General features: G+C 41.1%; 5 protein-coding genes across 29 annotated transcripts in view; 1 reads left to right on the top strand and 4 right to left on the bottom strand.

Annotated features, from left to right (window-relative positions):
* The window catches only part of LOC106742123 (calcium/calmodulin-dependent protein kinase type II alpha chain), a 97,397-nt gene extending 96,429 nt beyond the window's left edge, over nucleotides 1-968 (bottom strand). For 13 of the 19 annotated variants that reach the window (XM_014614769.1, XM_014614782.1, XM_014614771.1 and 10 more), the window contains exon 1: nucleotides 507-967. In XM_014614769.1, the coding sequence (XP_014470255.1) occupies nucleotides 507-571 (65 nt within the window). In that variant the 5' untranslated portion in view covers nucleotides 572-967. Of the gene's footprint in view, nucleotides 1-506 lie in introns of all 19 variants that reach the window. The other 6 variants (XM_014614763.1, XM_014614764.1, XM_014614767.1 and 3 more) reach the window with 1 other exon arrangement.
* Nucleotides 969-1,756: 788 nt separating this feature from the next.
* LOC106742126 (glutamine--fructose-6-phosphate aminotransferase [isomerizing] 2-like) lies at nucleotides 1,757-14,563 on the bottom strand. Of its 3 annotated transcripts, XM_014614784.1 has the most exons (15): nucleotides 14,263-14,269; nucleotides 9,272-9,379; nucleotides 8,900-8,989; nucleotides 8,666-8,809; nucleotides 8,430-8,596; nucleotides 8,072-8,213; nucleotides 7,107-7,130; nucleotides 5,888-5,908; nucleotides 4,691-4,848; nucleotides 4,388-4,627; nucleotides 4,128-4,326; nucleotides 3,817-4,061; nucleotides 3,601-3,756; nucleotides 3,416-3,544; nucleotides 1,757-3,283 (listed from the first exon to the last, which is right to left on the bottom strand). In XM_014614784.1, exons 1-15 carry the CDS (start codon nucleotides 14,267-14,269, stop codon nucleotides 3,038-3,040), a joined length of 2,076 nt encoding a protein of 691 aa, XP_014470270.1. In that variant the 3' UTR covers nucleotides 1,757-3,037. The 3 variants fall into 3 exon arrangements, with proteins under 3 accessions (XP_014470270.1, XP_014470271.1, XP_014470272.1); XM_014614785.1 differs by lacking the exon at nucleotides 5,888-5,908 and having other exon boundaries at nucleotides 3,038-3,283; nucleotides 14,263-14,563; XM_014614786.1 differs by lacking the exons at nucleotides 5,888-5,908; nucleotides 7,107-7,130 and having other exon boundaries at nucleotides 3,038-3,283; nucleotides 14,263-14,562.
* A 536-nt stretch (nucleotides 14,564-15,099) lies between these two features.
* Nucleotides 15,100-17,696, top strand: LOC106742130 (glyoxylate reductase/hydroxypyruvate reductase). 3 transcript variants are annotated; one of them, XR_001374243.1, is made up of 5 exons: nucleotides 15,100-15,547; nucleotides 15,651-15,971; nucleotides 16,328-16,788; nucleotides 17,072-17,289; nucleotides 17,408-17,696. XR_001374243.1 is itself a non-coding variant. In XM_014614794.1 (5 exons), exons 2-5 carry the CDS (start codon nucleotides 15,459-15,461, stop codon nucleotides 17,191-17,193), a joined length of 993 nt encoding a protein of 330 aa, XP_014470280.1. In that variant the 5' UTR covers nucleotides 15,100-15,331; nucleotides 15,454-15,458; the 3' UTR covers nucleotides 17,194-17,696. The 3 variants fall into 3 exon arrangements, 2 of the variants coding, with proteins under 2 accessions (XP_014470280.1, XP_014470279.1); XM_014614794.1 differs by having other exon boundaries at nucleotides 15,100-15,331; nucleotides 15,454-15,547; nucleotides 17,072-17,696; XM_014614793.1 differs by having other exon boundaries at nucleotides 17,072-17,696.
* Nucleotides 17,321-19,612, bottom strand: LOC106742131 (mitochondrial thiamine pyrophosphate carrier-like). Its single transcript, XM_014614795.1, has 4 exons — nucleotides 18,998-19,612; nucleotides 18,656-18,808; nucleotides 18,312-18,511; nucleotides 17,321-18,099 (listed from the first exon to the last, which is right to left on the bottom strand). The coding sequence occupies exons 1-4, from the start codon at nucleotides 19,115-19,117 to the stop codon at nucleotides 17,655-17,657; spliced, it is 918 nt and encodes a 305-aa protein (XP_014470281.1). The 5' UTR covers nucleotides 19,118-19,612; the 3' UTR covers nucleotides 17,321-17,654.
* A 348-nt stretch (nucleotides 19,613-19,960) lies between these two features.
* Nucleotides 19,961-27,706, bottom strand: LOC106742129 (ATP-dependent RNA helicase p62-like). Of its 3 annotated transcripts, none has more exons than XM_014614791.1 (8): nucleotides 27,667-27,704; nucleotides 27,439-27,510; nucleotides 25,816-25,857; nucleotides 23,615-24,580; nucleotides 23,211-23,386; nucleotides 23,057-23,116; nucleotides 21,571-21,819; nucleotides 19,961-21,283 (listed from the first exon to the last, which is right to left on the bottom strand). In XM_014614791.1, coding segments are annotated over exons 2-8 (1,593 nt in total). In that variant the 5' UTR covers nucleotides 27,441-27,510; nucleotides 27,667-27,704; the 3' UTR covers nucleotides 19,961-21,185. The 3 variants fall into 3 exon arrangements, 2 of the variants coding, with proteins under 2 accessions (XP_014470277.1, XP_014470278.1); XR_001374242.1 differs by lacking the exon at nucleotides 19,961-21,283 and adding an exon at nucleotides 22,181-22,386 and having other exon boundaries at nucleotides 21,728-21,819; nucleotides 27,667-27,706; XM_014614792.1 differs by lacking the exon at nucleotides 25,816-25,857 and having other exon boundaries at nucleotides 27,667-27,705.
* Between the last annotated feature and the right edge of the window lie 162 nt (nucleotides 27,707-27,868).

Below are 27,868 nucleotides of genomic sequence, written 5' to 3'. Positions count from 1 at the left end.
CTGAGCAGACGGCCCGTGGCGCTTAAATATAGACGAAATGCAACGGGGTGTCTCCCGCGCGGCCGCGACAGAGAGGTAGATATACAGAGCGAAGTGAGAGAAAAAAAGAGAGCGCGCAATTTACGCGTTAAACGAAAAAGTAGGAGAACGAACGGCGGTGGGTAGAGGGGGAGGCGAAGAAGAGACCCTGCATACGCAGAGAACAGTTATGGCGGACCGCGCAGCGTCGTCTGCTACGGACGTAATCGCGAGAGTTGCGACGTTCGCGAGTCAGTGCGTCTTTACGCGCGATTTGCAATTCGCGAGAACGCACGGACGGTCGACGTCGCAACGACGACGATATCCCGGCGAGAATCACGCCTTTCATTCCCTCTCTCTCTCTCTCTCTCTCACTCCCTTTCTCCGTGATCGCATCGATATCGGAGCAAAGAGGATACCGGTCGGAGCAGGAAGCGTCGTTTATCTCTCGATCTGCGTGTGTCGCGATGACAAAATTTCCCACTTACTTGCCGAGTTCCTCCTTCAAGTCGTAGTTGTCACTGAACCGCGTGCAAGCCGCTGGCACGGCCATACCGAGGCTATTCACGATTATTTAACCGCACCACTCGGGAACGCGAGCGCGAGAGCCACTGCCGGCCGCCACTGTACTGCACACACGCGCTAGGGGAAACTTCGCAGGTCAAATTCGATCAATAGAGGGGAACCGCCGCGGCGCTGCTCGAACACCGGGACGGCAGCGGCGGCGGCGACGACGACGACACGAGACGAGATGGAGAGGGGTGGGCGAAGCGGGACGGGGGAGAGATGTCCGTGCGCGTCAAGCCGTAGCACCGACGACGATGCGCGCGCGGGGAGAAATCTCTCTTTCCTCTCGCCAACGGCTCGCCAAGCGATTACACACTTCTCGCTCAGCCGCGGGATGTCACGACGACGCGTCCGCGCTACTCGCCGGCAGACCGTCGACTGACTCGCGTAGTGACAGCAACGAGATGGCGGGGGCGGCAATGGCGGCCGACGAACGAACCGTTCGCTCGCACGAGGGAGAACCCAAGAGGGATGGAACCGCTTTCATATAAACATCCCGCAAACGGTATATTCAGGGTTGAATGAGTACACCCTTAATGAGCGTTGCATGTAAAATGTGCTTTTAACGTGGATTCGGAACGATTGCGCGTTCGTATCTTTCTCCCTTTTCACGACATTCGACGATTATTACATAAACAATTATTCGTTGGAGTCCGTACATTTATCCGAGAATTTGTTTCAAAGATCACTGTCGTATGGTATTTCCGCGCAATATCGTAACGCGCTCGACCGGAAAAACAACTTCAGCGTGATTACGTGCGAAGCATCGTCTCCATGTCTATTGATTCGAAAGTCATTGAATCGTTAACGAAATCCGTGCTGTCGCGAGCGATCCGACGATAAGGAAATCAGGCGTTAATCATACGGGTTCGCGATTCCCATCTGTGGAATACCGAGTTACGTTCGATACATCGCATGCCGGACTTAAGCGCGAGATTTACTACTGTGGCGCGGCCAGCGACTTCGGCATCACTTGAATCTTGGCGCAATTCCGAAACGGTTTTTTCTCTCTCGATCGAACTCACCGTGGATGTCCGTAATCGTTTCTCCTTAAAATTATTTATCAATGTCGTGTGTGCGCTGCTCTCCCCAAAAGATATTTGCGCAAACAACGTTACGACAGCCCTTTTGCCGTCACCTCAAGAGGGAAATATTTATATCGCGCAAGAGGTAAATCATCAATTATATATATATTTTGATTAATCTTACAAAGCATCTGACATGGTAAATTTATCAAAAGAACGTAGTATAATCCTAATAAATTATTATTGTACGCCTGATAACAACGACTGTTAACCTCAGCAAGATAGGACTTGCATCATAGTCGCGTGAAATGTTGAATTTGTCACAAAAAGATGTCGTTTTCACGTGTCGCGTTGGTGTTCGTCACGCGCGCATACACATATACATACATACACACACATACGCTTAATTCTCGACATGTATATCCGTCGTAGTTGCGTTTGAAACGCACAAAAGAAATTTCTATCTTAACCTTTGTATAGACGGTGGCTGGATCACGTGAGAACCATAATTCATTCAACTTTCTTCGAATAATTACGAAAATCGCGCGTCTCGTCGCGAAAATAAATCTTACATTAATGATTTACGTTTACCAAAAGACATCGCAAACCTGATTCGCAATAAATTGATGGGAAATCTTTGTTTCAAGAGGGACACCACATTTGTATGTCAGGATTGATCCAGCCACAGACGTGCGTGGGTCACCATTCAAGAATTTAATTGGCACGTTCGCTATCAGCATCTCACACGTGCGTGACGCACCAACTGATAAAAAGTTTAACACATGTCCTCTTTATATATATATATATATATAATAATAATAATGATGATGACAAAGAAATCATATATACTATAGAAGACTATTTTAGAGGTGGTTTGGAGCAAGTCTTTTTAAAAAAACTAGCACGATAGCGAACGCATTATTAGCTCGATCATAAAGATATGTGAGAACCGCGTCTTTCTCCCATAAAATAAAACATATTCGTCCCAAAGGTAGATACCATACGTTATACGCGAATTTAGATATGAATATTAAATGCAATAGAATTATACGTGTTGAGGAATTTGTAATCTGTATTTCATCGCTCGCGCGAAAAGGTACGTTTGCATCGATTGTTATTGCCGCGTGATGTTGCTAAAGAAATCAATCCTAGTTGCCGCTTTTGAAAATTTTAGTAGAGTACGAAGAATATTTCGCTCTTGTAATACAAGCAAAGGAACGTTCGGTCTCTCCTTTCGTACTTAATAAATTCACTTATTAAGCGTCATAGAAACATAAAGCACAACGATTTGAAAGCGGCATGGTATACTCCGATGATTTCTTGTCGCTCACCTACGATTCTCGACAAGCTTGACGATGAAGATTCCACAATGTGGAAGAGACACCGATGTGTTCTCGTGACACTTTTCGAGAAAAGTCGAACAATTTCTATTCAACCGTCACGGACTTGGCCAGGTTTCTCGGGCAGTCGACGTTGCAACCACGCAAAACTGCAATATGGAAGGACAGCAGTTGCATGGGAATGACGGTGAGAATCCCTTGCAGACAGTCCACTGTTTTTGGTATCTCGAGAGCTCTGTCGGCGAAAGACTTCGTTTCCTCGTCTCCTTCCTCGCAAATAACGATCGGCTTGCCGTCTCTCGCGGTAACTTGCTGCAGCGCGTTCATGCATTTCTGTAAAATAAATGTTGAAACAATATTTACGACTGTTGCCGACTATTTGCTTCTCCCACACCTTCTCTCGAATCGATCTTTTGTTTTTCTCGTCGAAACATAGTTCAGCTGTTAAAAAGACGGAAAACTCACCACGTATACCGGGTCTCTCATCACGATCATAATTACCGGCATGGAATCGTCGACGAGAGCTAAAGGACCGTGCTTTAATTCGCCGGCCATGATACCTTCGCTGTGCATATACGTCAGTTCTTTAACTTTCTGCAAATAAGCAAGAATTATTCACAGTAGACTCTCATCTTATCTAAAGAACTTACGAGCGCGCCTTCCATACACGTGGCGAAATTGTATCCGCGACCCATTATCAACAGAGACTTATGTTGAAACAGCGACTTGGCCAGTTCCTTGACTTTATCGTCGAGCTTTAATACCTCACGAATGAGATTATCCAGATTCTTCAAACCTTCGATAATCTGCAAACAGCATATATAAGATTTCGCTTCATCTCGATACGAACGAGCAAATCCACCTACCTGTTGGCGTCTCAAGCCAAGAGAGATTCTGTCTTCGCTCATTACCAGAGCGAACATTACGAGAGAAATGAATTGCGAGGTGTAAGCTTTGGTACTGGCCACACCGATTTCAGGACCGGCGTTAATATGCACACCGCAGTGGGACTCGCGACAAATGCTGCTGCCGACGGTGTTGGTGATACCCACGATCAGAGCGCCCCGGCTTTTGCAGTAACGCAGTGCCATTAACGTATCGGCCGTCTCACCTGTCGTCGGGACAAAGCTCTTTTAGTTTAACACTTTCTTCCTCCGCTCCGCTTCATCTCGATTACCTGATTGCGAAATGAAGAAGCAAACGTCGTCCCTAAAGACCGGCGTGTTACGGTCGAGAAAGTCGGATGCGAGCTCGACCATCACCGGCAACTCTGTCAGTTCTTCGAGGAGCTGGCGCGTGGCTATAGCGGAATGGTAGCTCGTGCCGCAACCAATTAACATCAGACGTCTGCATCTCTTGATCTCCGGGATATAATCCTAGTGGGGAGAGTAGTTGTTAAATCGCTGCGGGAGCGATCAAAGCGACAGAATTTATTACCTTAATTCCGCCCAGAGTGACGGAATTGTCTTGGAAGTTGAGCCGACCTCTCATAGTATTCACCACCGATTCCGGCTGCTCGAAGATCTCCTTCTGCATAAAGTACTCGTAATTGCCCTTCATAATCTGCTGAATCTCCATCTTGAGGGTCGTGATCTCGCGGGCATGAGGATCGTCCATGCAGCGGCGCAGACGATGGATACTCAGGGCGCCTTCTTTAACGGCCGCCACATCGTCGTCCTGCCGACAAGACACTTAAACTCTTGCCGCTACCAAGCCGATTTAACGCAACGTGATTCGCACCTCTAGAAATATCACACGATTCGTGTGTTCGATCACGGCGCTCGCATCGGAAGCGAAGAAATATTCCACCTCCTTGTCTTCCAGAGGTTGAAATTCGGATGTGCTCTCGCTACGCGGCATGACTGGAAGTTCGGGATTCCTACCGTGCGGACGATGATCTGTGTAAAAATTCATCATTTATCCATTCTGCGACGCCTATTCTGACTTGTTACAGAAAGTTTCGTCTTGAGAAACGTATCTTTTCCAAGGTGTGCACCGAACTATCGTACATAATGATGAAGAAACAACGATATATTATATTTATGTACAGATTATACAAGTCTCGATTATTGTATTATTGCAAGTGATGCTTCTTCATTTTACGGTGGTGTTAGTATAATCAGGGATCAAAATATGTGTATGCAAAAACTCTAGAAAAATTCGAGATGAAAATTATGATAATTACTAATTCCTACTTAATTTCAAGTATTCTCGGGTTATATATATATGTATACACTGTCAACTTGCCGTTTTTCGTCTTTTAAGCCCCACACCACGATACGACACGATGTAATATGCAATATAAATGATGTAAAATAAGTACAGAGTACGTAAAGAGGGAGAGAGAGAGAGAGAGAGAGAAAGAGACCGTTATAAAATGTAGATATTCTCATGGTTTATCTCACAGTTTCAGGATATCAACGACGTCACAGATAATGGAAAATACGCTACGACGACAATTAATATGAATAATGACAATAGGGTGCACAATCGACAACGATAAAAGCATATTATCGGCAACATGATTAATTTAGTATGCAATCTTGCTAAATAGGCAATGACACGAAACAACATTTGTAGCAGAGAGTAAAAATTACCTACAAGGAATGTTACGCAAAAGGGATAAAAATTTCGACTAACTATTATAAGGGGTCAATATATGAATGTGATTTATAGATTATTATGTATCTATGACAAGAAAATAGATAGATAGATAGATAGAGAGAGAGAGAGAGAGAGAGAGAGAGAGAATACATATCAAAAGCAAGGCGACCTTAACCTATCGACCACCCACTTACCCCGTGAAAGTCCGCGACAAGTCCAACTCAAGCGTTTGTGATTAAGAAAGAAAAGAATAATTACATTTATTAGCATAACAACAAGCAAGTCATTCACTGCAGCAACTAATCGAACAAGCGTAAAATTTAACGTAATTACCTTGAGACGGTGTTTCGCCTTCTGCACATATTGGGACGCGGGGAGGGAGGAAAACGAGAAAGAAAATAAACACAATTAGCGCACAAATAATGCCACAAAGACACAGCATGACGATCAATATCGGATGTAAATTCAATGAAACAAACGTTGCGCAAGGGGCGAATCAAGCGGGCTGGCGCGTTAACTTGGGCAATAATGTGCTCAGTTTGAAAAAAAGACGCTTCGTTGACCATTAATCAAATTCACCGACGAGATCGAGAGTTATACATTTCATTTCTTCCGTGCTATACATCTCTCTTCAAACTTTAGCAGAATGCACCGACAGAGGAGACACGCCTACATGTCGTATAAATGTCGCGAGTGTTTGAGCTCTTGTCGAGTGTATTTGGAATGCCTTTTTCCTGTATTTCTGAAGGCTAATATTCTTGCCAAGGATTACCAGTTAATCCCTTGGATTTTACTCTTTACATCAATTAGATTAGATAGAGTGCATCATATTCGCATGCACGATGCACGATAATCCTGCAATCTTCGACGTACTTTATCGCAATTGTTAACTTTGATATGTATAAATAGCGCACATCCATCCGTTGATTTAAAATTTTTTTAAAATAATATAACGTACACATCTCTCGCTTTTATCTTGCGTGCTATGGCAGATCGTCGAGAGAAAGCGATCTTCGCGAATCTCATTTTGTCCCGTAATAAGTTAGCGTCGTTCGCAATCGCATTTTCGAAGATCAATGTGACAGAAAACAGAAATATGCCAATTAGCCAGTTAGCGTACCAGTGAGATGAGAGCTGAGGTTATTATGTTAAAGCGAGAGGAGATAAACGTCGGATAACAACTCGAGAATGATAAGGGACTAAAGACACGGGCACGGCTCGTCGAGATTAGAGAAATATGTTAGCGATAAATCTCTTCATGGGAGGCAAATCAGCAACATATCGATTTAAGCATTCCTCAACCACTGGATCTTGCGTCAGGATCTTGCCTCGGATAGCGCATGCTCGACAGTAATTGTTCGAATGTCAACATCGAGCGACACGCACAAAGTCGACAAAGAGTCGGTCTCCCGACTTACATACCGACATCGTACCGACTTACATACAGACATCATACTACTAATTGATGGTTTTTTTTGTCATCCTCTGATTGCTCAGTGAGAGATCCAGTGTCGAGGAGGGAGTCAAGATAAGTATATAGTAGTATATATACCTTTGTTCGCGCGTTGGAAGTCGTCTGATGGCGCGAAAAGTGGTAGAACATAACCGGAAGGTGTTCATGCAAAAGAAACACTTGTATAGTATCCACAGTAACACACTCGTTTAGAAGAAGAGAGCTTACACGTGCAGCTATTTGCAGAACTCTGAGGAAACAGGCGACAAGTATTTAGATTATAACGATCATGCGGTCTATTCGGATTCTAGCGTTAACGGTATAAACGAAAGGACGCGAAAAATTTTATTCTGCACAAGCGCGAAATGAAAATTTCAACACGTTCTAATAATAATATTATCATAACACTCGAGAAAAAGAGGGAGGGAAGGGGAAAAGAGAAAAAGAGAGACACGCTAATCTCACAAGAGGAATCGAACGCATTTACTTAAATAGACGCGTGCTATATGTATGCATAGTCGTAAATATGCATAAAATATGCGTCTGACAAACGTTATCACGTCGACAGTTTAATATCTCGAAGTGATATTTTTGTTTGTTACGCGTTGTTGAAAAAGATAAGTTCATCCATAAGTGGTAACAACATAAACAATGAAGACCCGCCAGGTTATTTAAATATTGAATGGCACGTAGATCGGATTATTAAGAAGCGCATGCTGCGTTAGTGCATCAGTTATTAGTCGGCGTTTTTTCGAACATGGAGACGTGAAGTCGCATGATCGCGACACATGAGCAGACAGATCGACTGGTTAGAGAGAGATCCCGAAGCAGTATCGCGCGTCTCCGTCGATTCAACTGTTATGGCGCGAAATGACGGACACTTGTTGTAGTCGAACACTTTTTGCCTCTCGGGATGTCGAAGTGTTCGACGTATAAATTCTAGTTTTGCAACGAGAATGTTGAGATAGAGGAGGGGGGGGGGAGAGATTTTGGGCAGAACTGCTCGGTCGGCTGGTCGTGCTCGTCTACTTTGAGGTGGCGTAGGTCGAAACGTCCAAACTTACCTTTCCCGTACAGGATAGGTACGTGATCCGTCGCCAGTCTCGTCTTCGTCTTGATACCAACGAGAAGCGGCGAGCCCCGCCTCGTGGCCACACATTCGCCCGGGAAGTACTTGCTCTTGAAGCAAAGAGCGAAAGCTCCTTCCTGAAATGATTTCCCATATCGTTACTTCGTTGATCTCTCGGAGACATTTGCTGATTATTTCGCGAATATATGTTTCGGAATGGTGAGATGGTCATATATCTCAACGCGAGACACCTCCGACTTTGAGATAAGGGAAATGAATATCTTTGGGAGAGTGTTGAATTGCACAGGATCTCATTGATGTAATCATCGATACTCAATGAGAGAGATACCTACCAATTGCTGGACGACCTGCTCGACGAGCTCGCGGAACGAATACGCGGGATGCTGCACCCAGAGATGGTGGATCAGTTTCGCGATCACCTCCGTGTCGGTGTCGCTCTCGAACACGTGTCCTCTTTGTTGCAGCAAAGTTTTCACCTCCTTGTAATTCGTAACGATACCTGACACAAAAACGATTGCACGTAGAATATGAGTCGGGAGGAACGACCGGTGAGACTCGGGAGAATTACCATTGTGTACAACCAAGAAAGCATGTTCGTTGTCGGAACGCTGGGGATGGGCGTTCACTGCCGACGGCACACCGTGGGTCGCCCATCGCGTGTGAGCGATTCCGACGTGGCACTGAATCTTTGACTCGAAGTCAATGTTGGTACCTGCGGGTAAACATTGCAGACTTTACACGGCTGTCCCGAGAAGGGAGCTTTTGCTCATTAACCCGACACACGCGATTGTTTGAAACTCACGGCAAAATATTTCCTCCTCGAGAGCCTTGACCTTTCCCTGCTTCTTAATAATCGAGATGTCCTTGCCATCCGCGCTGTCGAGGGCGACGCCTGCAAAAAGCGCCGTGTGAGGAATTTCCATGACTATATCGCGCGTGTCGTCTTTTATTTCGTCGTGCCATGAACGTGCAGAGAGAAGGATAGAGACTCAACAACGCGCCGCGAGACGATTGATTTTTCAAACGTAATCATCTTTAAAATTATTACGAATTTTCGTTTATTTCTCATACGTTTCAACAAGCTTCTCGCTCGAAACACTTTATTCTCATTTTTGCTGATCGCGCGGCATCGTAAACCTATGCAATATCTCCCACGAGAAAGAGAGAGACTTACCTGCGGAATCATATCCACGATACTCTAATCTTTTCAGGCCACCGACTAATAGTTCCAAGATCTCCTTTCTGCTCTTCGGTGTCAAGTAGTTGAGATAAGCAAAGATACCTGGGGAAATTCGAAAGCATGCATTATAATACACAGTGCACAATTATCGTTCAAATTATCATCAGTTACACAAACACAACCAATTCAATTCTTATCGATACCGCAAATCAATTATTGCTACGTCGACGGGTAACTTCCATATGTCGCTTTGCATATCTATCCGATTACCTGCGTACTTTCATTCCTGTTGCTTTCTTTGCATTCCTTCCATATATATATATTCTTTTTTTTTTTTTACGAATTCCACTCTGCGATAAATGAGTTCCTTTCTCCCTTTCAAGCTACATTCGAGCGGTCCGAAGGAACAAAACGCGCGATAAAAGTAAAGACCTTGGGGCTAGTAGACAATAACGAGCCATCTCTCAATTTCACCGGCCTCTACCTACACCACCGTCGCCTTTCGATCCCGAAGGTCACGACAGAACGCGGAAAGGTGAGGAATCCGATTTATCCGCGAACGGAAAAAGGTCACGGAAATATCGCGGCGTACCTTTCGTTTCGTTTTTACCAACGTGCTGCAACCCGGAGAACAAGAACCCAGAGAGAGAGAGAGAGAGAGAGAGAGAGACGTGACTGTACAAGTCGTGTAACGAGGATACGCTAATGTCCGCGGGGACCATCGATACACGGCAAAAGCGATTGCAATTCCCTTTTCTCAACGTGGAAAGAGAAACTTTCAAGACAAGAAACGTTACAACTAACAATATATAGCGATTGAAAGACGCAAAGTTGCCGTATAATGTTAACAAAAACAAAAGCTCTGTCTCACATTATCGGTGAGCTTCGCGAGGACAGAAAAATGTCAAGTACGTCACGGTTCGGCATGCACACACATTAACGGTTGAACGCGGTGGGGCATTATAAAAATGCAAAAAGCCGACGCCCGTGAACGGGGAACGGGGGGAAGCCGGCGGACCAGGTTGGCCTAACGGCGAGGGAACAGGTAATTCGAGACACACGCGCGCCAGTGAAAGGGAAAGCGAATAAACGAGAGATTCGTGCAGTTATCACCGCGTTATCGCGGCTCAATCACGTCGATCCGTACGAACGGTCCAAGTGGAGATCGTGTTTTCAAACCGCGATGCGTTCAACTTGTCATTTTATTGGATTCGATACGCGATTGGACTTTTACGAGTAACGTCAATAGGAGCCACAATTCGTGACTCATGTTTCATCTCGACGGAAATTTCTTCGGCGAACTTTGTTGCGAAGTCTTCTTCTGCTGCAGTAACAATAATCGATCGAGTCGCAGGAAACTTACATAAATTTCCTTGCGAAATACCGGTCAGCCTGGGTAAATGAGATTCGCTCGAATCCCTTTCACGTTACATAGAGATACAAAGACTATTTTATAATTAGATAACGCTCGATCAATTGAAGCGTATCGAATAGAGCGAACGGTTTCGCTATTGTCTCAATGTGCATGAATAGATATCCGATAGCTTTCGATCGATATATTGTGTAAGAGAATATATGCACCGTCTTCGATAATTAGATGCGACGTTGAATCGAAAATACAGCAAATATATAAATATGCATCGTGTTCACCACTTTGGAGTGAAAATGCTTTTTGTAGAGAGAGAACGTGCAAGGACGATGCGTGATGATGTAATACGTTGACGACGTGTTCGATAATTCGTTGTATGCTATAGAAGAAAAGCTTTGTTTCTACTTTTTAACACTAATCACCCGAGTTTCTCTGCAAAAGGACACGCCTAACAAATTTCACGTGCGTCTTCAACGACTCGTTCACCGAGCAACACATATCGGGACGTGCTTTTTGCACCCGGAAATATCTAATATTCACTTTAGATGATTGCCCCGCTTTTACGTGATTTCACTCCGAAAGTTTCCTGGATATATTCTTAACTTTCCACGCTTAGACGCGATATCTCGCGATATCAGCGCTAACAGCGAGAGATTCTTTACTACCTTATCATTTTGCACGTTGCAAACCGCGTCTCGTCGAGACCGCGCGATCGAAATAGGAGCATCGATTCGACGGATACTATGTAACCGCACAGTCATGTCGCCAAGATCTACTATAATGCGAATAAAGCGAGCAAACATTGACGCACCTGTTATCCGCGTACGTACCGCTGACATACACGTAGAAGAGATAATAACCAACGATAACGTGATTACCACTTATCGTTTGTTTTTCGGCAACTCTATTTCGACGATTGACAAGTTGTAAGAGAAAGAAGCAAACATATCGGGATAAAAGTAGCCTTCTTGCGGTAAATTATATCCTGCCCACACTACAGAGAAAGATCGTCTCATTCTTCCTTGTCACGACGAATTTAGTCGATTACAATGTATTTTACATCCGATAACGTTAAGGCTCCTGCGTTTGATTGCCTTGTTTGAATAAAATGGTATTCGTGATGAATTCAGTACACTTGTAAAAATGTTTTCCTTTAATTTGAACGATCAATAAATAGCCGTAAAATTAATATGACCGAAATCATGAGGAAAGATAAGTTAAAAACGTAAGTTGCCATTTTATCCTTTTTTTATCTATAACGTGATATATTTTGGCATACGATTTCTGACGTCATCAAACGAGGACGGGCAAAGTGAGGAGTCTTAAAGATTCGAAAGGATCAAACGCGACCTACCGCCCATGATACCAGCCATGAGACTCGAAATGTATCGTCGGAAAACAAAACGAGAAACTTGCGCGCGTATCGACTCCGATCTGCGAAAACAACTACACGAACTAGTACTCAGGTTATAAGAGGGCAGGTTATAACTGGCGATAAGAGGAATTTTCTACCGTGTCGTTGATACGAGCATCCGGTCGGTGCGAGCGAAAGAATGTTATCAAAAAGAATTTCCCTCGCAAGTTCGTGGAAAATGAGATCGGAAATACTATTCCCACAGCTGATACACAGGTCTTAACAGATAAAGGAAGCTTTATCTGGTAAGTGCGATGTTGAGTACCGGATATTATTCCTTATCCTGTGAGACAAAAAGCATCGAGTAATTGTACAATCGCAATAAAACGTATCATGTCGGTTTTCCCGCAAATTATTCGCCGCAAAGTGGAAAAGACGGCGGATATTATTTTATCTTTTTTCTTCATATTAACGATAGGAGCAATCTTCTACGCTCTATAAGTGCTATAAGCGTACCGTTCGGGCGTTTCACCTGAAAATTGATCGCGACTGAAACGCGGTTGATGAGCGACACGAACGAACGGCCCGGTCGTATTGTCTAACTTGACCTTTCTGTCTCCTTGCGAGAGCACAGCAAGATGAATGAACGAGAAAGTAACGGCTTTGCAAGAAGACGTGTCGAAATTGTTCGGTGGTTAATATTCGAGAAGCGACGAGAAAGGCGATATCGCGCGCATATCTCTTCGCCGCTTCTAAATGTCATATGTAACTGTCCTATGCCCGTTGCTGCGCACCCTCTCACCTCAGGTTCGCGCGATCGAGAGAGACTTTCACTCGTCGAGAGCGGTCGCGTTCTTTTTTTTTTTTTTTATCAGAACACTACTTCTCGCCGATACGCCGAGAGCCGTTGGACAATGCGTTGTAATAGTATGGACCTTTCACCCCGTAAGTCGCACCCGGCGTAATTTTCGGGAAAACGTGACTTTCCGGGCATGCACTATATATCTCTCTCATGATTTTGTCATATTCATAATAATAACGCGAATTGCGCCAACTTCGGCGGCGGATGTAATCGAACGAGGTTGTTGCGCGCGTTACGCAAGTAAAAAGGAGATTTGCACCGCTTGGCAAATACCGAACGCGCGCGCAGGTCGATGCCCGAGGAAGTCATGCCTCGCATACGTTCACACAGTATCATATCCGACATACGGACTTTCGAACAAGCGTCATTGTTGTAAGAACTCGTCATTTTCAGATTTTAAACGCGCATGTCAAAACAAACGCGGAAGTTGCTTGAATCGGAAGGGCGCAAATGTTCATTCAACGTAAAAATACCGTCAACTGTTGATATATATATCGTTCTGATATCTCACGTCATGTTGTGGACGAATCTCAACATTTATTTGCCGATTATTATCGCGATGACAATGTGTAATCATGTTATATCTCGCTATATCTCTAAGTTTAGAAAGGAAAAACTCCGGGATATTATTTACTGGACAATCTAATTGTAAGAAAAAATCCCGCAGTGACTCGATCGAAAATGTGCTTCGCATGATTTGCGTAATCTCCCCCGCGCAAATTTCGTAATGACTTTCTCGAATCGCCGTGTGGCGCCTTCTAAAAAGATATTGCACCGTCTAAACGATCGCTCTGAAATATCGATAGAAAGTATCGAAGAGATTCACGCGGGAATTGTGACGCTCCAAAAGATTGTTCATTTTCCAAGAGAAAAAGTGGGGAAAATATCGATTAAAGATGCGACCGGGTTAAATTAAAATGTACAATGACCGACGTCACGAGAGGACACATCTATATCATTCATTAGTGACGCATGTCTCGGCAACTGTTGACAGGAAGAAAAAACATTCTAAAACGGGAAAAATACTCTCGAAAAAGACGTGTATCTCTTGATAAGTATCTCACTGTTATATACTTGATTGAAATCCGAATGATTGAGAACCGAAAATGAAGAATTGTTTCGTCTTATCGTACAAATCGGGGTACACAATACGATCGTTATTTGTAGAAATTGATGCAATTCTTGAAAAAATTGCGGTAATCCAAATAGGTTCTCCCGACTTTCGCATCATTTCACCGCTAGTGTACACACATTGTGTCGCAAGCCCGACAGTCAAATCGACACTTCCGCGCGATTCGACAGACGTCACGCGTATACATAGTGAGAATTGAACTCGCCATTCATCGACCGCGCTGGCGGAGAAAGCGGCTTACGATGCTTACACATGGAGCAAAACTTACCGCACATGTTATCGACGTGTTGCCCGCCACGTATGTAGAAACACGGAAGGGGAGGGAGAGAGACAGACGACAGCCGGCGAAGAAAGACGAATAGAAATGGAAGCGAAATGTCACTCGCTCAAATAAATGCGATACGCGCTGCTCCGAAACACGGTCTGGTCTGAGTCTCGCGCCGCCGTTTCGCCCTTCTTATGACGCGTAGAACTACCGCGCGTGTGAACGCAGCGACGAGCCGTCAACGGGAGGTGGGTATCACGGGCGCGTAACACGTGAATGTAGCCGCGAGACTGTCAGCGATCGCGTGAAAGCGCGAGTATTACGGTCGCGAACGTAGCTACGAGTCGTTGGCGCAGCTGCGCGCGCCCTATCAGTCGATTAGTCGCTCGTAGGGATGGACGTTGTTGAGGAAAAATATATATATATATATAAGGAAAAATATGCATTTTTGTCGTATTACTTATATTTAGAAAATATCCGCACGATAATCAATCTTTAATTCTTTTGCAACTATGTGATATTTAATAAATGATTAGAGAAACGATGTTCAGTAATATTCATACGGCGTTTTCGACCCGACCTCGAATAGCGTTCCGCTAATCGCTGCAGTATTGTAAACTATAGTATACGTGGCTTGAACTATAGTTCAAGTATAGATTGCGGTATTGCGATGATTGTCGGAACGCTGTCCGATCGAGTCGAAATGACCGGTATACTTATAATCGGAACTTATATTTAAGACCGTCTTAAGATCACCTTCAGATGCTGTACGGTTCATTTCATTGGCTACGAAGATAAACTTTAGATGATCTTAAGTATCCGACCATGAATACCGGCCTAAGATTCGAAACAATAAGCTTGCGTTCGGAAACGGTCACCCCTGCCTCCACTGCTATTCATCCTGCACTACTCTCAGGGTGGAGTTTCTGAACGCAGCTTAACCCTACTATAATCGCGGTAGATAACAAATATTAAGGATGTTGTGATTTTTAAAAAATTTAATTAGCGAAAATGAAAAATGTGGAGAGATGTATCTTGCTTAACAAGAAGCGCCAAACAGATTACAAGTGAGGTTAGTTCGTCCATATTGCGAAATTATGACTGTCATAAGTCTCTCGATTTTCCTTTGCAAGCAAAGCAAAAGATTTGCTCTCGCGAATAAGATCAGTTCAATAATTTATAATTATCCGATAGTCCGAATGTCAAGTTCAGTCAAAATGAGCAAACCAAAAATTTTAATTACGAGGCCGGATATACCAGCGGCTGGCTTAAATATACTACGTGAACGGTAAATATCGTACTTGATTCGACAATCTTTTTGTAATCTAATATGTATATCTCGCGCGAATATATTTTATATTTAATCGATTGTCTCTCCATTCGATGTCCAGGTGTCAAATTGTATCATGGGAAAAAGCTGAACCGATGCCACGATCGGAATTACTATCTAGGGTACAAGGTGTAAACGCTATATACTGTGTTCTGACAGATAAAATAGACGAAGAGGTTCTTATGGCTGCAGGTCCTCAATTACAAGTTGTAGCGTCTATGGCAGTAGGTACTAATCACCTGGATCTGAATGCTTTGAAGAAAAGGGGTATTAGAATTGGCTATACTCCAGGCGTCCTGACAGATGCTACTGCGGAACTGATCGTAGCCCTTTTATTAGCTACATCAAGGAGATTGCTGGAAGCGAATAGTGCAATTTACAAGTATTTTTTCTCACAAATTTTAACTCGGTCTTCTCTGTACAGAAGTGTCAAAACCTTTGAGAATCTTGAATTTTAAGCAATTGATAAAATAATTCTTTCTGAAAATGAAAACCTCGGATCTGATGAGTAATACAAGTCAGTACAATTCGTACGCAAATTATTTGTATACAGTTTTCGGTACACATTCGACGGTTATCCCTTGTACGAGTTCAAATGAATTTTATTTGAACAAAAATTTCATATTCAAAAAATCCATTCGCTGACTTGCTCAAGCGATGTGCAGACTAAAACTATTACTTACTCCCTGTATAGTATTTAGGACACACGAATGAAATACATCTTTTCATTTGGCGCAGAGGTGAATGGAAATCCGCCTGGGCACCGATGTGGATGTGCGGCCATGGATTATCAGGTTCGACTGTGGGTATCGTCGGTTTGGGCAGGATTGGTATGCGAGTCGCCGAATGTCTCAGTGGTTTCAACGTCGCTAAATTATTGTACACCAGTAGAACAGTCAAGCCGGAAGCGTTGAAATTTTGCGGCGAAAAAGTGGAGTTGAATGAACTGCTTCGAGATAGCGACTTTGTTATAGTAATGACAGCGCTGACGACTGAAACGAGACTCATGTTCAATGCCGAGGCTTTCAAACGAATGAAAAACACAGCCATCTTCGTGAACGGAAGTCGCGGAGAGGTAGTGGATCAAGCCGCGCTGATAGACGCTCTAAAAAGTAAAACAATCGCAGCTGCTGGGTTGGATGTCATGACACCTGAACCGATACCACTAGACAGCGAACTTTTAAAACTGAATAATTGTGGTTAGTATATTAATAGAGTTATATTATGTATCTCATCAGAAAGTGGATATTATTAAAATTGAAAGAAAGTTGAGAGGGAATCTTCAGAATGAAACACAGTAAACTCGCATTTGGATTCTTTCTTCTCGCATTAACACTTTCCAATTACAGCTCGATGCAATGGTTTCTCCGCGTTTCTTCGTGATTATATGAAAGAAAAAATTGTACCACCCATAAAATAAAATTTTTACAAATATTGTTTGATAAATCCTGTACGTGCATAATAACATGTTTTTTTTTTCAGTGGTTTTGCCTCATATAGGGAGCGCCACTATGGAAACTAGAGAAGAAATGTCCAGAATCACGGCGAATAATATATTGGCTGTTCTAAACGGAACGCCCGAGGCTATGCCTGCGCAACTTTAGTAGTAAATGGACAAATATTATACTGGATCGGTCGTCATCAGGAGCAGAATACTTGAATATTTCTCTTACATTTCAACACACACAATTCGCACAATGGTGAGAGACGCAATCTATATGATTAGCTTGATATGATAAATTATGATTTATTTTTCAAAATTATGTATGCAATAGATTTGAGACGTATGCATAAATATATTGATTATTATACGTATAGCTCTGCTAGAGGGAAATCAATCTTCCACTTTGCAATACAACACAATAACAAAAATATACGCGCAATTATGTACATCTGTATAAATGGAGCTAGTGTGAACCTAGGTATTAACTTGCGCAAAAAAACCTCAATTACAGTTTGTTTGTATATAATTTGTACTATTTTTTGTTTTGTTTCTACTTCCATAAAGTATGAGATTGGTTAAAAAGTAGCCAACATACATTAAAACATTTTGCGCTACGTTGTATTATTTCTTTAACAAAAATAAAACTTCTTCGTACATCGTAAAGGATAGAGCCGTAACTGCGGCAGCTTTCATTTGACTTGGTACTAAGCCTTTGAACAGCCCTAATAACCCCTCTTCTCTTATCGTCGTTGTCAAGCAATCCAATAAACCATTACACTGGAAAAACTTACCAAATCCTTTACGACCATGTTGGAAACCTTGTATTTGCAATCTCTTTTTAGCAAGATCGAGCGGATATATTATTGTTTTTGATATTAATCCCGCAACACTACCAGACACCATAGAATTGTAAAAATTCGTCTTAGTATCGTTAAAATATCTTTTATATAGATCCGTGAAAATGTTATAGAACATGAATTGCAGACCAGAGTGTGGAGCGATTTGTAATAAAGTCGGTAATAAACCGAAATAAAAGACCCTTGGTGATTCTTGTCGAAGAATTGAACTGAAAGAAGAAAGGGAAAACATTTAGAGTCTACCTTATTAAAAGGAATATGTGTAGAAAAATATATGTAAGATATGTGTCAATGAAATACAGACGTTTTGCAAAGGAAATCTGTACGCTAAGAGAACAAAAGGACAACGAAACAGTATAAAGATACAAATATTGGTAATTGGGGATGTGATAAATTAAAGAGTAGATTTTCTGTGATTTACCTACAAGAATGTAATACTCCATTGTATACTTGATTGTTACTCGACTGGGCTATTAATCTAGTTCTTACAGTATCAAAAGGAAACGAAATGATTATTGCCAAGCTCCCAGCACCAGCACCAGCAATAAATTCTCTCAAATGTTTCCATCTCTCAGTTTTCGGTATTTGTAGCATTTTTATGAATATATTGTATGAATAAAACTGTAAATATAAGTAATATGTAGTTGAATGTAATACAAGAACAAATGAAAAAAAGAAAAGAAATATATAAAAGACGAATCACTGCATTGATATGCTAAAAGATACAATATGAAATTATATTATTAGACAAGTTCTATCTTGCACCTGTGTCATTCCATAAACAACTGAGAGTGATTGCGCAGGTATATGTCCTTTCCATAAAGCAGACATCCTCTCTTCTCTCAATATTAGCCAGAAAGTTTGCGATATAGATCTGTACTTGCTATTATAATGTGTTGAAATTGGCTCAACTTGTAACTATAATGAAAAGGACAATTGGTTGTAGAGATACAAAGTCTATATAATCTAAATTCACTTTTACCAATAAAAGTGTTTCTAAAAGTGGCGTAGGAACCACCTGATTAATTGAGAAGGCTACATTTTTTTTACCAATAAAAGTGAATTCAAAATATGGACCAAAGTATATTTTATTGCACGGTAACTCACTTGAAGTCTGATTTTTATAACATCGAGAGGTTGACAGATAAATCTTGTTAAACATCCACTAGCAGCCCCTGCGATAGCGTGATTTACGTCTGTTTCGGTAGTATTGTGTAGGAGCTTCATACTGAGAAGCACTTTTAAAACACATACCGCATAACTCACAAGTAAACAGGGCTTCTGATCCGGCTTTATAAACTACCACTACCTGGACAGCGATAAAAAAATACCGGCGTCACTTGCTTTTGGACTTGAGTACGGCCATTGAATCACCTGTGGTCTGTTCTTTTTAGCTGCGTTGCTGAACCAATAAGTTACATCTCTCGCGCGACATGTGATATCCAATGATCGTACCGCTTTTCCAAGAGAACTGCACGCTAATTGGATATCATGCGAATGAAGCGGGGTCTACAATGAGAATTTAAACTCAAAATCTGAAGAAATTTACCAATCACAATTGATCATTCTCCTCACATTCGACGGAAGGAAATCAATTGAAAAATCACATTTAAGGCATTTTTATCGATAAAAGTTTAGAATATCCTTCGAAACGTTCTTTTGTATATTATACTAATGCAAGTAAGCAAATAGTTCTAAAAGTAAAAAAAATATAAGCGAAATATTCTCATTCGTTGTAAGCATGCGATTCTGGGTATTAAGGTTTATCGTATTTTTAAATTACAAAACTAAACTTATCCTTCGTTTCCTAAACCTTTTTTTACTTCACCAGGAGATATTTATTTGCATTTTTCATCTGTTCCAATTTCAACTAATTTTACACAAAATTGAAAAGACTTAAAAGTGAATGAAAATATCTGATTTAAAAGAAACTCACATTCAGCATTTGTCATGGATATTTACGCACAGAAACCTCCGATTCGGATTCCCACTTGTTTTGACTTGACCTAATTGACAAATTAACAGATCTGACCAATGGATTTTGATTGATTAAAAGAGAAAAAAAATCTGTTTCGTCGCCGACAATTGATTAACCAGCCTTTAATCGCTCTCCTGTGCTTCATATATCATTTTATCGCATTCACTTCCAATAAATAAACTTATTGACAAATAAATTTGGCGCAAACTCAGATAAATATTGTACATGCCTCATACGTGTCGCTGTATACGAATATCGAGATCAAATAAAGAGACGCGTAATTTAGCCAGGAAGACAACGTAACTAACGAAATGGTTGCGTTCAGCACAAGGCGATTTCACGAGTTTTTTAGTATTTCGTATAAATCCTACCAACGGATCAAAAGTTCGGTTGAACGCCCTTCCTCGCCAAGTTACGTTCGTTTAAATTTTGCAAATCGCTTTCAATATACTGAAAAAAAAATTACGACTTAGCAGATACACTTGTACTATCCGAGATAAATCTAGCTGATGATAAAAAAAAGAATGTTTCAAAAATAGCTTAGGAATGGTAAAGGGAACTAAAACGCGGTTAATACAGTAAAATGTAATGCCCAGCCCCCCGCCGGTTTATAGGGGTGCAAAATTTTCAGAAATGGCTCTACATCGCATGTTTTCTTCAGAACGTCGAGACTGTCCGACAGCCGCCTATTGCCAGGCATACGGGGATAGTCCTCCAATTATGTACTCGCGCAAACAATTATCCAACACTCGCAAATTGTATTGCACTATCTTCGTTCTCCTCTTCTTTTTTCTCTACTACACTTATATAACTCAGTCTATATCACTAGACCTTTCATTTTATACTTGTGTCAATACACGATGCTCGCACTTGTTCCATCACGAATCACATATATCTGCGGTAGTACACCAGGAGGCATATGTTTTAACATTGTGTAACTAGGTGTCACTTGTACAATTTTTTAACTTACACATTGCGCGTAAAGTTGAGAATCGTAAAAAAAAACCTCCTATTATACAAGTGTTAAGAGGCGTTGACACAGTTGAATGCATGTTGATTATCCAATATACCAATATTTGGGTCATGAAGAACACGTAGTGCTGGCCGTATTACGAGTGCACGAGTAATTTCGCACGGCTGTCAACTGTTAGGATTGCTACGACTGTTACGACGACGGTGGGGCAATCAGTTGTAACGTGCAAAAAGCCCAAATAATGGCTCGTGAGGGGTGTACATCGAACATAATGGCATTACATCGAACTCCTACTGTAAAGGCTTTATCCGCCTTTTAGAATTGTGATTCGCCTATATACGGGATCATCTATTATAATTGGATACCTTGTTGGTATCGAATCGCTTACGCGTTCCGCGGAAAACATTTTCTCTCCCACGGTAACCGTATCCGTACCAATGACCTGGAAAAAAAAAACAGTGATAATACATTAATATTGTATGTGGTCACATTGAAGAATATATTTCTCTCACGCATCACAACAATATTGATAAGCTTTTTACAAAGCATTTTTTTATATACACAACAGCAAAAACTAATCGAAGTTTACATATTTATTATGTCTTTTGATTGGAATGTGATAAATCCTTATTTTTCAGAAGCTATTGTACTCTATAAAACACTATATCGTTAAAAACACGAATTTACGATATAGTTGTATAATAAACGAGATCTCGTTTTGACACTCACTTCTGTTGCCGCCGCCGCCGCCACCACCACCGCTGCTCATTGCGAATTTGAGCAGTTCAGGATTGACTTCTTGTTTGGCTTCTTTAAGCACATTTATCAAGTCTTTCGCCTGTCGAGCATTTTGCGGTGTGAAGAAGGCATAACTGGTTCCCGCGTTTCCCGAGCGGCCAGTCCTGCCGATCCTGTGAATGTAGTCTTCGGACGAGGACGGATAATCCAAGTTAATCACGTACTTGACATCGTCGACGTCTAAATAAATCAGTGAATTACAATCTGAGACTATGCTGCTTCCTCGTATATAATTGACAAATATTTGAAATCTCTACGTGCACAGATAGAAAAAACCAACACTTTCCAACCCACAATTTTCCAACGCCTTAGAAAGTGAAACGGTATTCGATAACGTTGACAAAATTTCAAGAAAAGAGAGCACTATACAACTATATGTTAAACACGATCATTATTAACTAACCAACTCTGATCAATCAATTGCAAATACATATAGTATCTGATTGTAATGCATCTAGAAGTTTTGAGAAAAGAAATATACGTATATCAATACAAATATATAGCTGTACAGTGTGACGGTAAATACATATCATGTATTTACCTGTAACGTATCTCCTGTGAAGGGCGACGTGTTTCAGTCATATCACAAGCATCCATATACGAGGAAGTAATACACAGAGGCACATTTATGCGCGAAACAGAGTTGCGCGTGTACATAGCACGAGTGAACAATTCTTTTGGCTTTTTTTTTTCTATTGTTCACTTTAATTCATCGCACACCCAACGCTATTTGTGCACCATGTGCCTCTGAAACAAAGGACGATCAAGTTATAATTTTAACAAACACCAAGTCATATCTCGCGCAGTGTTGTATAAAGTTACGCTGTACGGTCGACTCGGTAGCATGCTTTGGAATGACGCAACTTCATACGGCATTTGTGACGCTTGCAATTTTACAGAAAGACGAAATCATTGTAACCTGCGATTGTTGTGGCAACAGTGGTGGTAGTATTAGATTTAGAANGGGGGGGGGGGGGGGGGGATACCGAATGACTACCCAACTAATCGTTCTTCTTATTTAACACAGGAAATTCAAATAAAGCTTAAAAATATCAACTTTCTCACTGTTATCGCGACAACAATCATAGCCTTCCTTCCATCACAAAACAATTTCTGAATATTAAGAGCAATTATAATCGACCGTGAAGAAACAATTGTATTTCGGTTAGATTTTGTCGTGGAAAGAAAATAACTTATATCTTCCCGTGCATACACCATGACATTAATTATCCCTCAGTTATTTATCGTAAATTCAAAAAATGTGACATTACCACACATCGCCATTTCACTACCTAATTTGGCACTCGTCAATATAACTTATTCTTCCAAAGATTGTAAGGAATATTCTTTTGGAAGAAAGCATAAAACACAAACGAATAAAACGCCGCGGATAAAATAATACTTGTAACATACTTACCAAGGCCACGAGCAGCAACGTCGGTTGCAACAAGAATTGCAGTTTTCTTATTCCTAAATTCTGCAAAGTAGAAATATTCAGAGTAATATTGTCGATGGACATATCGCATTTTACACGTAATTTTACAAATATAATAGGAAACAAATAATTCTACCTCTAAGAACAAAATCTCTCTCATGTTGCGACTTGTCGCCGTGAATGCATACCGCAGGCCAACCAAAGCGTCGGATATTTCTCGTAATGCTCTCCACTTTTTTCTTTGTTTCTACAAAAATTATAATCTTGCCGCCGTTCTCGTTAGCGTAGATATTTTCCAGCAGATCCTTCAACCTAAAATTTAAACACAAAAACATTACAAACTTGACTGAAATGTGTATATACATAAAGTCGTTAAAGCGGCAGTATTGTCAGTTCTTCTTAGAGGCGTGTGTATATAATCACCGTAAATCATATATCGATATCATCATATTCTAGAAACACATGTTAAATATAATTTAATACATGCAATTCGTTAAACATCTATTTAAGTTACGTGAGATCTCTACTCCATCTCCTTACCTGGATTCCTTCTCGTGTTCCTCGCAGACTTCGACAATTTGAAGTATATCATGATTGGCGGCTAATGTCAGCGATCCGATGTTCAACTGTACGTAATTCTTTAGATATTCTTTCGCTAGGGTGCGCACTTCTTTCGGCCATGTGGCAGACCACATGAGGACCTGCCGGTCTGGCCTGATCTGCTCGATAATCTTGCGAATTTGAGGCTCGAAGCCCATGTCCAGCATGCGGTCGGCTTCGTCCAGCACTAAGTACGTACACCTGTGCAGGTTGGTCGTGCCCTGTTCTAGGAAGTCGATCAGACGTCCAGGAGTGGCAATGCAAATTTCTACACCACGGCGTAAATCGCGCGCTTGACCGCCTCTGGGCGCACCACCGAAGATACAGGTGCTTCTCACGTGCGACAAAGAACCGAATTCGGTCGTCACTGATTGTATTTGTTGAGCGAGTTCTCTGGTAGGGGCGAGAATCAGCGCGATCGGACCGTCGCCGTAATTCAAGCGTTCTTGAGCGTTAATGTGTACAATGGCGGGCAAAATGTAACCCAGAGTCTTTCCCGAACCTGTCTGTCCTATGCCTACCATATTGTATCCAGACATGGCAATCGGCCAGCCCTGAGCTTGAATCGCAGTCGGCTCGTGGAAGCCACATTTGCTGATCATTTTCATTACATTATCAGGAAAGTTACCCTCCTCAAAGTACTGGATAGGATCCGGAACTTTATCACCCTTCACAGTAATCTGTTTCTTTTGTCGGAATAATTCGATCTCTTGGGTGCTACGTGCCGATACATTCGGATGCACGTTATAGAAATCTTTCTTTAATGGCTTTAGGTCTTCGTACTGCCAGTCGGGCTTTTGTAACGTATTGCCGACTCCGCCGCTGACGTTGCGAGCCCATTGTCCGGCTGCGCGATATCCATTACCAACGGCGTTGTTGTAGCGAGAATTGTTCAATAAGTGGACCCTGCAATACAACAAAGGTACAATGAATTTGCGAACGTCTGGTTAGGCTGCCCACTTTCTTTCTTTCCCTCTTTGTTCCTTTGCCTCAAATGGTGGCGTATAATATTGACAAAACTTCACGTAAAACTCTTGTGAAATACAATTAATGTTATTATAGAGATCGTTAGGGGGGATACAAACACAGAAGCATCAACAAAATATACGCGTCACGTACACTCGCTAAATTCTCATGCGATAAAATCACACAAATAACAATGCTAGTGTTTAAACATTGAGCGGAATGTAGGGAACTTAGAGAAACGGCTCCAGACAGTATCGTGTGGATTCCGAAGGCAAGTTCCCTCTTTGCTTTTCCTCCCACAAGCATTCATGCTCCATCGAGATACCAGATGGAGGCATGCCAAAATGAGAGGATATCTGTTTTAAAGTTTCCCGCGTCTTCACTTTGACTGTCTTTCTTTGATGTTATCAGAAGCGAAAAATTACATGCCAAAATATATTACCGTATACGTGAAATTGAAAGAATATGTGCATAAAATGGCACTTGTGATAGATTCAGCACACTTGTAAAAATGTCCGGACGCTTTCCTTTAACCTGAACAATCAATAAATAGTCGAAAATTAGTGTAACATGCAACTTACGTTTTCAACTTATCTTTTCTCATGATTTCTCTTACCTGAATTTTATGCTTATTTATCGAGTATTCAGGTTAAAGGAAAGCGCCCGGGCATTTTTACAAGTGTGCTTACGTTTACCGACATTAGCTATATATATATATGTATGTGTGTATATTAAATGAGTAAAATATATATATATATATATATGTAAAATAAGTGACACGAGGCAGAGAAGAGATACACTGATTATTTACTGAATACACAAATATTCTACTAATTGCAAAATAATCCTAAGAGAATCAGAGAGGGAATATATCGGAAGTTGGAGTTTGCTGGATCGGGAATCGAACCCGGGATCTTCCGCTGTCTTGTCGGGCTACTACTCTTACCCCTGAGCTACCCAAGATCCCATCCCGATACATTCTCTCTCGTCCTCTCATTGGATATTATTCATATTTGTCAAGATGGAATGTGTTCTTCAATTCGCTTTATGTCTCACAAATATCGTTCTCTGATATTGTTCTTCTATCAGAACAAGCAAGATACTAATGTAATATGAAGAAACAGTTTTGGTTGTGTCTTAATCAAATTTTGTATGGGGATTAGATCAATACTAACCCTTGTTTTGTATGTCCTAGCATCCCAGCTAGTCTCCGAAGCCTTAAATAAAATATACATGTAATAAAATACATGATTATTGCCCACGTAATAAAAATACATGGTATGCCTTGGCCCGTGCAAAGAGCCGTCGCTTCATACTTGGCCAAGACACCACCGTGTTTCTTGATTACTTTTATGCCCATATTCATAGACGGACATTATATTTAAGGCCTCATTAAATTCATTTTCAGATACTTCGTATCTAATGAAATGAGCTGTACAATATCTGAAGATGAAAGGAGACGATTAAGGAGACGAGGAAGATTAAGAAAATGTTAAATATAAAGTCCGATTATAAATACCGGCATTACCTATTTTATATTTTGAGAAAATGATGAACTTTACTCATAGTATCTTACAATTTATTTAGTAAAATAATAACGATTCATTAATGACCTCTTACGTATATCTCTAAATTCTGCCAATTTTACTCGAAATTTCCCGTCACTGAAGTAGTTTTAAGACGTATGCATCCATTTTTTTTAATATATCTATATTTTTCAATTTATTTAGATCCCATTGTATGTATATCGATGAAAAACAAAATTAATATATTTATCATTTATATTTTAATTAATATACCACAAAGAAAAAGAAAAAACGAGAACTACAGAGACAATATACACATTATTGTTAATACTTTTCCATGTTTGGTTTTAGGTTCAGACGCTAAAGCCTCTAATCTGAACTCTCTTTTATCGATAAAAGTACTTTAAATGTGGTTTCTCAGCCAATCAAGTGGTTCCTACACTACTTTTAGAGATACTTTCATCGATAAAAAAGAATTCAGAATAGGGGTCTAAATGTTAAATTCAGTGATCTTATTTTAGACGAAAATATTCCTTTTTGTGCGTAAAAAAATATCAAAAGTTAAAATTGTAATTTATCTATAAAGAAAAAAAGGTAGGAGAGGAGAGAAAACAAGTTTTTAAATACAGAAAGGATAACATGTTGGACATAAAAAAAAAATCTGATGTACTAACAAGCTGAACGCGTTGTAACACGTGCTTCATGTGTGGTCTGTTCTTTTTGGGAGAACTAACTGCACTAGTTCAACTAAAAAGAACAGACCAAAGTTATATAAATTTCCCTAACCTAATCAACACATTGCAATCTCTCCTCTCAAACTCGTTTTCCATCGATGAACAACAATTTTAGCTTACGCAGCCACATCTACGCGCAAAAATAAATCGAGCGTGTTTTTGTCAAAATCTGAGCCATACGAGATCCTTCAATTAAACATTTACAATTTGGAAATCTTCGAATACTTTCTAATGTGCAAGTATTGCAGTTGATAATTAAAGAGCGCACAATAAATTTGTCGATTACTCGAAGTGATAATACACGCTAATAATTGGATGCAATGTGTTCGATCGGAAATTTCCGTTTTAGTTACACGTGGCAAGTTTTTCATACTTTGTAACGGAAATTCCCCTTCTTGCGGAATGCTCGATAACCCAATGCATTTTTTTCGCACAACTGTCTCAATATATTGTCGAATAATAGAGCCAAAAACGATAAATGCGTTAACGTCATCGCACGAATGACGCAACATATTACAAGGAAATACCATCTACTCACATGTTGAAGTACGCTTTCAAATCGATGAATTATGGACAATATTCAGCGTCGCACGTAAAGCTGGCGGAAAGTCTGCAAGAGTTACGTTAAAAGGGTAAAGCAAACGATATTGCGCGGAAACATATCAGACTTAAAACGATGCTGTTCGAGGAAGACGACGATAAATGTAACGCCTTTATAGACGCTAATGGAGCGTTGAAATTTACCAGAAACCACGAGACAACTTACCCTGTGGACGATCACGTGAAAAGTAATGGACGACACACCGGCATCGAGTCGTATACTATATAGAAAGGCGCACGACCATTGGTTTGTTCCAGGAAGAATAAAGGAGGAGTATTGGCGTTTTCGATTTGCCGACTCGGGGTCATCGTACTGCGCTCTAATTGGTGCATTTCTAAAAATGACCTTCGTCGGCTTTTACTTCTAG

Source organism: Dinoponera quadriceps, unplaced genomic scaffold (genome assembly GCF_001313825.1).
Source record: "Dinoponera quadriceps isolate SergipeBrazil2010 unplaced genomic scaffold, ASM131382v1 scaffold676, whole genome shotgun sequence".
Taxonomy (NCBI): Eukaryota; Metazoa; Arthropoda; class Insecta; order Hymenoptera; family Formicidae; genus Dinoponera; species Dinoponera quadriceps.
This window is presented reverse-complemented; position numbering and strand designations above follow the sequence as displayed.